General features: G+C 43.5%; 1 protein-coding gene across 4 annotated transcripts in view; it reads left to right on the top strand.

Annotated features, from left to right (window-relative positions):
* The first annotated feature begins 49 nt into the window (after nucleotides 1-49).
* Nucleotides 50-12242, top strand: part of LOC109874587 (uncharacterized) — an 18966-nt gene continuing 6773 nt past the window's right edge. For 2 of the 4 annotated variants that reach the window (XM_031810598.1, XM_031810599.1), the window contains exon 1: nucleotides 1761-2114. In XM_031810598.1, coding sequence (XP_031666458.1) covers nucleotides 1911-2114 — 204 coding nt within the window. In that variant the 5' untranslated portion in view covers nucleotides 1761-1910. Of the gene's footprint in view, nucleotides 309-1760; nucleotides 2115-12242 lie in introns of those variants that run through there. The other 2 variants (XM_031810601.1, XM_031810602.1) reach the window with 2 other exon arrangements.

Below are 12242 nucleotides of genomic sequence, written 5' to 3'. Positions count from 1 at the left end.
AGGAGTAGCTAACAACTAGCTGTGTAGGAGGCTGTGTGGGGAAGTTTTTGTATTTATCCCAGCTGTTGGTGACATGCCTGTAACACCACATCAAATAGTATGTGTGTGTAACAACTGTCACCAAAACTGCTGTTTTGTGATTGGTTGATTCCCACGTACCCGATTTGTGTCGCTGCCTGCCGCTGTGGCGTATTGTGTTGTGTGTGTGTGTGTTTGTGTGTCAGACATATACAGACAAGCACACTCCACTTCATCACTCCACCACTGGACCAGCCCAAACCTGGATCACCTTGGAAACTCCCTGAGAGGTAAGAGAGCAGCAACACAACACTCACTTTGTATCTATGACGTTTGGTCATGACCTAGTTTTTCAGCATCAGGCTGAGAATCATTACAGGCACTTTAGAGACAGTGACCAAAGTAGGAAGTTCATTAAATTACTTCACAGTTTTGTAGAAATTATTAACCGTTCAGAGTATTGAGTAAATACAAAAAGAGTGATACAGATTGATAGAGACAAAGAAAAACAGGGAAAGAGAGAGAAAAAAATGAAAGATACAAAATGGTAGAGAGGGAGAGAGCTATGCTTAAACATAAATAACTTGTGTTATTGATATTTGGTCGATTCTGATCTTGTTGTTGCTTCAGTGTGTGGGTGAAGTGGATAGAAACAAATCTCTGCTCCAGTGAGCCAGCTGAGTTTAGGAGAAAACACAAGAGGGTGGATTCAACTGTAGAAACACTCACAGCAGCACTGCACTTTCCTGCACACACTGGAGAGGATGCCAAGTGTACCACTGGTTTAAGACTGAGAGGAGTTTATTTTTGAATGATTATTTATTCGCTTTATAGGTTTTTTATTTCTGGGTGGAGGGCTGTGCCAAGTTGTTGTGAGTCGAGGACGAGCTTTTGAAAGCTACTCTGACATACAGTTTCAGGTATTTTGCACAGATGGAATGTCACCTGGAACCCAAAAGGTTCCAGTTTACGGGCACTCACATTACAAAAGATAGGGATATATAAGAGGTATATAATTTTAACCAATTTGGGCAAATAGAACTAACTGTGTGTTGTATAGGTTTTCTGTATTTGTATGTATGTGATAGATACGGTGGTTTTGGGGGGGTTCTCTTCTGTATGTATGTAGATATGGTGGTTCTGGGGGTTATCTTCTGATTTTAATTAACTAACACCTTTAATGCCTCGTTTATGACAAAGTGTCCAAAGTGAACAATTGATCCCAAATATTGGGCACAGAAGAGAATCCATCTTGCTTAAAAATCCATAATTTATCCAGATTTGAATGGCTTTTGAATGTCAGTGAGTCAACTGTGTCTTACCCAAGGCTTCACTGGTGCCCCTCAGCTCTGGTTTATCTTTGAAACCAGGATTTCTCCTGGAAAGGTTTACAGATGTTCTAATTCTCCACCTGTAGCTACATCATATTAACACCACAACCCCTGACAGCCCGAGACATGTTCATAGGAACGAAGTGTATGGACAAAACCAGACAGAGATGGTTCACTCACATGTCAGAGAAAGAGTGCATATAATGTATAACATGTTGTCAGCTAAAGGTAGAAGACGAAGGACCACAATAAATAATCAATCAGTTAAGTAATGATTCGGAGAGCAACAGTGACCTTGGTCATGAACATCGACTAGTGTTTCAAAAAGTGCGTGGGCAAAATCAAACGCTCAATAGCTGGTCCCTGAAAGAGATGGAGCCTGGGGGCGATAGCTAGACGCTGCAGAAGTCGATGCATGCGCACCCAACGTATCTATGTGATTGGGGACTAGGGAGGATGCTATGAGAGAAGAGCCGGGGTCGCGTGTGATTCAATGCATTTCAGTGGCGTTTATGCCAATACTTATCGCGTCTGCTCTAGTTAACTTCAGACAAGTTTGCCATGCAGATCGATGAATCCAACCGAGACCCACCACACACACCCACAGAAACGCAAATATGTTCACTCTCCAAATCAAACCTGAATTACTCGCGACGGGTGGCCGCATGGTTGAGTTCTCCACTTGTCAGTGTAGTTCAAATAATATGTAGGCGCCTGGGTAAATTGGAGATGATATCCTTTTGGTTGCTCTGTTGGAGACTGCTGGTAGGTACCAGAATTCTAATATATCCATATGCTGCATATTTTCGCCATGGACAGATTTTTTTATTGGCAGCATGCGCAAGGGCTGGATGAGTACATCAACCGCATGGATTTTGCTCGGCTAGGGTATGCTACGTGAGATTATCTGTCACGATTCTGGGCATTTGCCTGCATTTACTATCTATCTACATTCCCGTTGCAGAATGGTTGAAACGTCTGTAATTTGCGCAGTGTAACTTTTGGAGCTGACATCCTAACTATTATTGGTACTCAGCCATATAACAGGTGGTTTGCCTTTATGAAGAAGAAAATAGTAACTTTACATTTAGATATTTTACACATTTATTATCAGAAAAGCATTCATTCTGATAAAGATATTTTCTTTCACATCCTATCACTGCAAATTATGGTTCTTTTTCCCGTTGGTTGGGTATCCTAGGAAAATATGGCTTAAGGGAGAGGATGTTGGGGGTTGGGGGGGGGGGGTCTCCTTATTCTTAACAACATAACAGGATAACGGGTAGGTCATTTTGCTGTAACCTGTTGATGTCATCTTTGTTGTGTCTGCAGATAATCAAAGGCTGTGCAGAGAGAAGACTCCATTTTCCTATCAGTTGTGATGTGTAGCCTACAGGTTCATTCCATGGGCCTTGTGGTCATGATATAACAGTACACATGACATGGACACACAAAGATACATGACGGTGAAGGTGAAATGGTTTGCCGGCCCTAGGCCTGTTGTAATTTGACCGACTGCAAAACACCAAAAGAACCATGATTTCCTCCTCATTCCTTTTTTTTTCGACCATACTGTACAACATTCACAATTATTAACGGCTATTCAGTAAAATGTACATTTATTGATGGTGTGTGTATAGTTTAGGCTACGCTACTTTTCAACACCCATCCCTCTTGCTATATCTTTCCAGATAAATCTGGTCCATCTGATAAATCAAGGCATCACAGTTATGGCAGAGAGCTGAACATTTAACACTGCCATATGTACATGTAATTTGACCTAGAGGATGAAAGATTGTACACTGTACAAGCTGTCCCCAGGAGGGCTTGGATTTTCATATCAGCAAGTTTCTAGGCAACCGTTCCAAAGCTATTTTTATATACAGTATGTTGGCTCATGAATATGAGATTCACATCCAGTGGACTTGGATCTCCAACCATAAAGCAGTCAAGAGACACCAGTAGATGTGCTTGACAGCAATTAGGGAGGAACAGCATGTACTGTACTGGTGGTGCACTGGAGATTGGAGAAGCAGAACTATGGCAAGTTAAGAGCTTCCCACTGGAAACTGTACAGGCAAAGTAACCACTCCAACGATCGGCTATAAGATTGATACCGCATTATGGATGAATTACTGTTACAGGTTGAATCCAGGTCTTAGCACAGGGTTGTGGATGGAGGCTGGGCTGGTTGCCCTGAGGGCTCGAATGTACTGATTCCCTGTTCTGCAGTACCAGGACCCGATGTTCAAACGCTATGGGGAACAACCCGAAATGGTGGGGGCGAGGTATTTAGACCATACATAATGCATCCAATTTGTTCTTTCAGATGGGTTTATTCTGTTCTCTGCCAAACACCATTACAGTCACAGTACACAGGTCCACATGTGCACAAACACACACACACACAGCCTTAAATGTATGTATTTTTTTTCCAGATAAAGCAACAGTTGATTCTTAGCATATACAGTGGGGAGAACAAGTATTTGATACACTGCCGATTTAGCAGGTTTGCCTACTTACAAAGCATGTAGAGGTCTGTAATTTTTATCATAGGTTTACTTCAACTGTGAGAGACGGAATCCCCCAAAAAATCCAGAAAATCACATTGTATGATTTTTAAGTAATTAATTTGCATTTTATTGCATGACATAAGTATTTGATACATCAGAAAAGCAGAACTTAATATTTGGTATTTGGTACTTTGTTTGCAATTACAGAGATTATACGTTTCCTGTAGTTCTTGACCAGGTTTGCACACACTGCAGCAGGGATTTTGGCCCACTCCTCCATACAGACCTTTTCCAGATCCTTCAGGTTTGGGGCTGTCGCTGGGCAATACGGACTTTCAGCTCCCTCCAAAGATTTTCTATTGGGTTCAGGTCTGGAGACTGGCTAGGCCACTCCAGGACCTTGAGATGCTTCTTACGGAGCCACTTCTTAGTTGCCCTGGCTGTGTGTTTCGGGTCGTTGTCATGCTGGAAGACCCAGCCACGACCCATCTTCAATGCTCTTACTGAGGGAAGGAAGTTGTTGGCCAAGATCTCGCGATACATGGCCCCATCCAGCCTCCCCTCAATACAGTGCAGTCGTCCTGTCCCCTTTGCAGAAAAGCATCCCCAAATAATGATGTTTCCACCTCCATGCTTCACAGTTGGGATGGTGTTCTTGGGGTTGTACTCGGGGTTGTACTCATCCTTCTTCCTCCAAACACAGCGAGTGGAGTTTAGACCAAAAAGCTCTATTTATGTCTCATCAGACCACATGACCTTCTCCCATTCCTCCTCTGGATCATCCAGATGGTCATTGGCAAACTTCAGACGGGCCTGGACATGCGCTGGCTAGAGCAGGGGGACCTTGCGTGCGCTGCAGGATTTTAATCCATGACTGCGTAGTGTGTTTCTAATGGTTTTCTTTGAGACTGTGGTCCCAGCTCTCTTCAGGTCATTGACCAGGTCCTGCCGTGTAGTTCTGGGCTGATCCCTCACCTTCCTCATGATCATTGATGCCCCACGAGGTGATATCTTGCATGGAGCCCCAGACCGAGGGTGATTGACCATCATCTTGAACTTCTTCCATTTTCTAATAATTGCGCCAACAGTTGTTGCCTTCTCACCAAGCTGCTTGCCTATTGTCCTGTAGCCCATCCCAGCCTTGTGCAGGTCTACAATTTTACCCTGATGTCCTTACACAGCTCTCTGGTCTTGGCCATTGTGGAGAGGTTGGAGTCTGTTTGATTGAGTGTGTGGACAGGTGTCTTTTATACAGGTAACGAGTTCAAACAGGTGCAGTTAATACAGGTAATGAGTGGAGAACAGGAGGGCTTCTTAAAGAAAAACTAACAGGTCTGTGAGAGCCGGAATTCTTACTGGTTGGTAGGTGATCAAATACTTATGTCATGCAATAAAATGCAAATGAATTATTTAAAAATTATACAATGTGATTTTCTGGATTTTTGTTTTAGATTCCGTCTCTCACAGTTGATGTGTACGTATGATAAAAATTACAGACCTCTACATGCTTTGTAAGTAGGAAAACCTGCAAAATCGGCAGTGTATCAAATACTTGTTCTACCCACTGTATGTGGTCTCCAAGCTTTCACATATCTTAGGCAATATACACGCTACGCAGCTTGACTTGAAAAATAATTGCCGTCAACTGGTGGACGGTAGCCCATGCCAAATTCAATGGTGCGAATTGGCAGTATTGGTGTGTGGGTGTATTCACTGTGCAATACATGTTGTCTTGGCGATATATACTGTATGTTGGTTAGGACTATCGTGTGTGTGTGTGTGGGAGGGGGGGGGGGGGGGTTCTGTGTAGGCTGAATTGTGTGTATTTGCTTTCATCCCCACACAGTCAGTTTCAATCACACGTCAACTGAAATTAAGGGTCACAGAAAATGGTCTGGTTACCATATTTCATAGCATGCATGTTTTGCATGAAAACCTCATCCAAATGTCAATCTAAAGACACCTTAAAAAAATGAATTGTCAGCTGCATATTCTTTGACATCCACGTGTTATCCCTGGCAGAATAACATGCTTGGCTGGGAAACTAAGGAAATCATGCTAATTCTAACCCACTTAGAGCGATGCCATGCTCAGTTTGCAGCACTTCTCATCGTGACTTATGCTATCAAAAGATGTCCTCCCACCCTCGGTGAGCATCAGCGTGAAGACAATGCTTTGATGAAATGAAAGTGGCATGGTGAAACTCTGGTGTCATATCACAGAGAACCAAAGTCTTAACCTGTTAACCAATTGTGGGTGTTATACTACCTATGAGGAGATATGGTCTTTGAAGAAAAAGAAAATGAAGAAAAACGCTATATCCACCAATCAGAAGTGTATGTTTATAGGTACCTTTATGTGTGTGTAAAATATTACTACCCACTGGGCACACACTGGTTGAATCAATGTTGTTTCCACGTGGAATAGACGTTGAATTGACATTTGTGCCCAGTGGGTGTCCCCAGTTTTTTTATTCATAGCTTTTAGATGTGCATTACAATTGGTTTTGTAGCAAAACACTATATACACATTGTTTAGCTGGAAGGGAATATTCATATACTGTATATTTAACATATAAATTCAACACATCATAAATCTAGCCTCATGTTTGGTTAGAAGTTAGGGATCCTCCCAAATGGCACCCTATTCCAAATATAGTACACTGTTTGACCAGAATCCAGATCTCATATTATTTATGTCTCAAATGTATCAGTTGTACAGTTTTTTTTTAAATAAAAACTTCAATTATTTGTCACATTTGTGACCGACCGCCTTGATTCGGTCTTATGTAGCAAAATTTGTTTTTTTAATATTGGATAAAAGCAGAGACACAGAGCTACAAAATGGTATATCATACATTGAATTTGAGGAACAATGGGAAAGTAATTCTGCTTTGAAAGTTGATCAACTTGTAACCCCACTTTTGAGAAAATGGCTGTTGAATGTTTTGGTACACCTACTGGAGAGCTCTTTGTCTACACCCATTCAGCATTGTTCACACCCTCTTAAACCAGCCCCACCCATCTCTTTAAGGATTCACATGTGAGGTAGTAAAGGTAGTAAAGCTTAAGACTAAAAGTGGTAAAAGCAGTAGCCCACAATAAGTACAAATTCCAGGTAAACAGAAAGTGTCCAGATAAAAATATTTTATAAATATTAGATGACGCTTACCCAGACACACTTGTCTAAATTCATGGGTCATGTGAAAGAAATTCTATAACCCAGAGCCAGATCTTGCAAAGTGGATAGGTCTCGACTGAAGGTGTAAACGGTGCAGCGAAATGGTTACTTGCATATTAGCAATATCAAAATTAGATAGTGCCAATATAAATTAAAAACATAACACGTGTCAATGCCTGTAGAGAAAGAATAAAATAATATACAGTATGTACAAGAACAATATCAATAACGATATCAGTGATACTGGTAATAGACGAGGTAGTTATGTGCATACAATCAAGGGTAAAGTGGCTGAGCAGCAGGATAACAAAATAAATTGTTGGAGTAACGTATGGCGTGTGTGTTAGGAGAGAGTTATGTGAATAGAGGCACTGCAAATAGTGTTGATGACTGGTCTCGACTGAGTCTGAAAGCTCCTTGGCGACAACACCAGGCACCAGAGCATCAAAGCTGGAAAACAGGAAATAACTAAACAAATTGAGAAGACATTACAACCTTGCATAACATCAGTTCAAGTTTAGATAACAAGAATTACCTCATACAATGCAATGAAAATGATATTCCCCTGGAGTGCTGGTACTGCTTGATCTGTGGCAGCGGCCTGAAGTGCAGAGTCAGCTGTTGTTACCAGCCGTAGCTTTCCACCAGCACCGTACCATCCTCCAGTCCAACCAGCTGTGGGATGTTGACCCCTGTCACAGTGCTGCCCTTCACAATCCCTGTCCTGGGATTAGTGCTTGAGATGTGGAGCAGCAATTTTCGCCACAGATTCCTGAAGGAAGACAGCCCGAGTATGCGTACCTCTGGAAAATACACAAATAATGTGAGATCAATCCAATCATGTTGGTGGTAAATTAAAGAATCAAATGTGTTGTTAATGCTTTTACATACCAAGTGTTTACATACCAAGTGATGACTTCCGGCGCCGACAGAGATGGCCGCCTCGCTTCGCGTTCCTAGGAAACTATGCAGTTTTTTGTTTTTTTACGTGTTATTTCTTACATTAGTACCCCAGGTCATCTTAGGTTTCATTACATACAGTCGTGAAGAACTACTGAATATAAGATCAGCATCAACTCACCATCAGTACGACCAAGAATATGTTTTTCGCGACGCGGATCCTGTGTTCTGCCTTACAAACAGTACAACGGAGCGGATCCTATGCAGCGACCCAAAAAAACGACTTCGAAAGAGAGGGAAACGAGGCGGTCTTCTGGTCAGACTCCGGAGACGGGCACACCGTGCACCACTCCCTAGCATTCTTCTTGCCAATGTCCAGTCTCTTGACAACAAGGTTGATGAAATCCGAGCAAGGGTAGCATTCCAGAGGGACATCAGAGACTGTAATGTTCTTTGCTTCACGGAAACGTGGCTCACCGGAGAGACGCTATCCGAAGTGGTGCAGCCAACGGGTTTCTCCACGCATCGCGCCGACTGAAACAAACATCTTTCTGGTAAGAAGAGGGGTGGGGGCGTATGCCTTATGGCCAACGTGACATGGTGTGATGAAAGAAACATACAGGAACTCAAATCCTTCTGTTCACCTGATTTAGAATTCCTCACAATCAAATGTAGACCGCATTATCTGCCAAGAGAATTCTCTTCGATTATAATCACAGCCGTATATATCCCCCCCCAAGCAGACACATCGATGGCTCTGAACGAACTTTATTTAACTCTCTGCAAACTGGAAACAATTTATCCGGAGGCTGCATTCATTGTAGCTGGGGATTTTAACAAGGCTAATCTGAAAACAAGACTCCCTAAATTTTATCAGCATATCGATTGCACAACCAGGGGTGGAAAGACCTTGGATCATTGTTACTCTAACTTCCGCAACGCCTATAAGGCCCTGCCCCGCCCCCCTTTCGGAAAAGCTGACCACGACTCCATTTTGTTGATCCCTGCCTACAGACAGAAACTAAAGAGGCTCCCACGCTGAGGTCTGTCCAACGCTGGTCCGACCAAGCTGACTCCACACTCCAAGACTGCTTCCATCACGTGGACTGGGAGATGTTTCGTATTGCGTCAGATAACAACATTGACGAATACGCTGATTCGGTGTGCGAGTTCATTAGAACGTGCGTTGAAGATGTCGTTCCCATAGCAACGATTAAAACATTCCCTAACCAGAAACCGTGGATTGATGGCAGCATTCGTGTGAAACTGAAAGCGCGAACCACTGCTTTTAATCAGGGCAAGGTGTCTGGTAACATGACCGAATACAAACAGTGCAGCTATTCCCTCCGCAAGGCTATCAAACAAGCTAAGCGCCAGTACAGAGACAAAGTAGAATCTCAATTCAACGGCTCAGACACAAGAGGCATGTGGCAGGGTCTACAGTCAATCACGGACTACAGGAAGAAATCCAGCCCAGTCACGGACCAGGATGTCTTGCTCCCAGGCAGACTAAATAACTTTTTTGCCCGCTTTGAGGACAATACTGTGCCACTGACACGGCCTGCAACGAAAACATGCGGTCTCTCCTTCACTGCAGCCGAGGTGAGTAAGACATTTAAACGTGTTAACCCTCGCAAGGCTGCAGGCCCAGACGGCATCCCCAGCCGCGCCCTCAGAGCATGCGCAGACCAGCTGGCCGGTGTGTTTACGGACATATTCAATCAATCCCTATACCAGTCTGCTGTTCCCACATGCTTCAAGAGGGCCACCATTGTTCCTGTTCCCAAGAAAGCTAAGGTAACTGAGCTAAACGACTACCGCCCCGTAGCACTCACATCCGTCATCATGAAGTGCTTTGAGAGACTAGTCAAGGACCATATCACCTCCACCCTACCTGACACCCTAGACCCACTCCAATTTGCTTACCGCCCAAATAGGTCCACAGACGATGCAATCTCAACCACACTGCACACTGCCCTAACCCATCTGGACAAGAGGAATACCTATGTGAGAATGCTGTTCATCGACTACAGCTCGGCATTCAACACCATAGTACCCTCCAAGCTCGTCATCAAGCTCGAGACCCTGGGTCTCGACCCCGCCCTGTGCAACTGGGTACTGGACTTCCTGACGGGCCGCCCCCAGGTGGTGAGGGTAGGCAACAACATCTCCACCCCTCTGATCCTCAACACTGGGGCCCCACAAGGGTGCGTTCTGAGCCCTCTCCTGTACTCCCTGTTTACCCACGACTGCGTGGCCACGCACGCCTCCAACTCAATCATCAAGTTTGCGGACGACACAACAGTGGTAGGCTTGATTACCAACAACGACGAGACGGCCTACAGGGAGGAGGTGAGGGCCCTCGGAGTGTGGTGTCAGGAAAATAACCTCACACTCAACGTCAACAAAACTAAGGAGATGATTGTGGACTTCAGGAAACAGCAGAGGGAACACCCCCCTATCCACATCGATGGAACAGTAGTGGAGAGGGTAGCAAGTTTTAAGTTCCTTGGCATACACATCACAGACAAACTGAATTGGTCCACTCACACAGACAGCATCGTGAAGAAGGCACAGCAGCGCCTCTTCAACCTCAGGAGGCTGAAGAAATTCGGCTTGTCACCAAAAGCACTCACAAACTTCTACAGATGCACAATCGAGAGCATCCTGGCGGGGTGTATCACCGCCTGGTATGGCAACTGCACCGCCCTCAACCGTAAGGCTATCCAGAGGGTAGTGAGGTCTGCACAACGCATCACCGGGGGCAAACTACCTGCCCTCCAGGACACCTACACCACCCGATGCTACAGGAAGGCCATAAAGATCATCAAGGACATCAACCACCCGAGCCACTGCCTGTTCACCCCGCTGTCATCCAGAAGGCGAGGTCAGTACAGGTGCATCAAAGCTGGGACCGAGAGACTGAAAAACAGCTTCTATCTCAAGGCCATCAGACTGTTAAACAGCCACCACTAACATTGAGTGGCTGCTGCCAACACACTGTCAATGACACTGACTCAACTCTAGCCACTTTAATAATGGGAATTGATGGGAAATTATGTAAATATATCACTAGCCACTTTAAGCAATGCTACCTTATATAATGTTACTTACCCTACATTATTCATCTCATATGCATATGTATACACTGTACTCTATATCATCGACTGCATCCTTATGTAATACATGTATCACTAGCCACTTTAACTATGCCACTTTGTTTACATACTCATCTCATATGTTATACTGTACTCGATATCATCTACTGTATCTTGCCTATGCTGCTTTGTACCATCACTCATTCATATATCCTTATGTACATATTCCTTATCCCCTTACACTGTGTATAAGACAGTAGTTTTTTTGGAATTGTTAGTTAGATTACTTGTTCGTTATTACTGCATTGTCGGAACTAGAAGCACAAGCATTTCGCTACACTCGCATTAACATCTGCTAACCATGTGTATGTGACAAATAAAATTTGATTTGATTTGATTTGATTCCTTGTAGAGACGTCACACCACTGCTTTTGTCACGAGATGGCAGCAGCTTTCCACCAAAGCCTGGGTGGCGCCCTGGTAATACTATTGCATTATCCTTTGCGTAGTTGTTGAAGTTTACAACTTGCTGCAAGTCTTCATGTTTCAAGTGTAAGCTCTTTTTTTGATGGGAGGCATTAGACCATTCTCCTTGTATGACTGGTGGAGGAGAGTCAGATGTGCTCTACTGAAAGACAAATTCCAGATACAAATATTTTAGCATTATTATACAATAGATGGCCGTAATCACTGTCAGACACACCTGGATAACTTGATGGGTCATGCAATCATCTGGCGAAGTGGAGTCTTTTGTTTAGACATGTAGCTAGCTAAACAATGAACTATAAACCCAACCCATAGAGTACTAGCAATACAAACCGATTGTTATAGCTAGCTAATAGGTTAAATGTTAGCTGGTTCATTGGCTAACATTAGGCTATAAGTAGTAATGTAAATGGCTTTCTGAGATAATATTACTACACAGATACACATAATGTTAGCTAGATAGCCCACCACCTAACGTTACCTAGCTAGCTAGTGAGCTTTAACTTGGAATGAAAACAACTTTGACAAAATTAGAAACGTATAATATCTGAAACTGTAGCTAGACTCTTACCCGTATACATGGATGAACACTTCACGACAGACTGCAACCACTTTTATTAAATAAGAGGTCCTGTGTCCTTTGTTTTGTTTATACAGCTTGCTTGGCTCATTGTGTCAAGTCACTCTGGTTCACACTGACCGTGTGCAATGCCATA

Source organism: Oncorhynchus kisutch, linkage group LG30 (genome assembly GCF_002021735.2).
Source record: "Oncorhynchus kisutch isolate 150728-3 linkage group LG30, Okis_V2, whole genome shotgun sequence".
NCBI classification, from domain to species: domain Eukaryota; kingdom Metazoa; phylum Chordata; class Actinopteri; order Salmoniformes; family Salmonidae; genus Oncorhynchus; species Oncorhynchus kisutch.
Note: the sequence above shows the minus strand (reverse complement) of the source record. Positions and strands in the feature narration are given on the sequence as shown.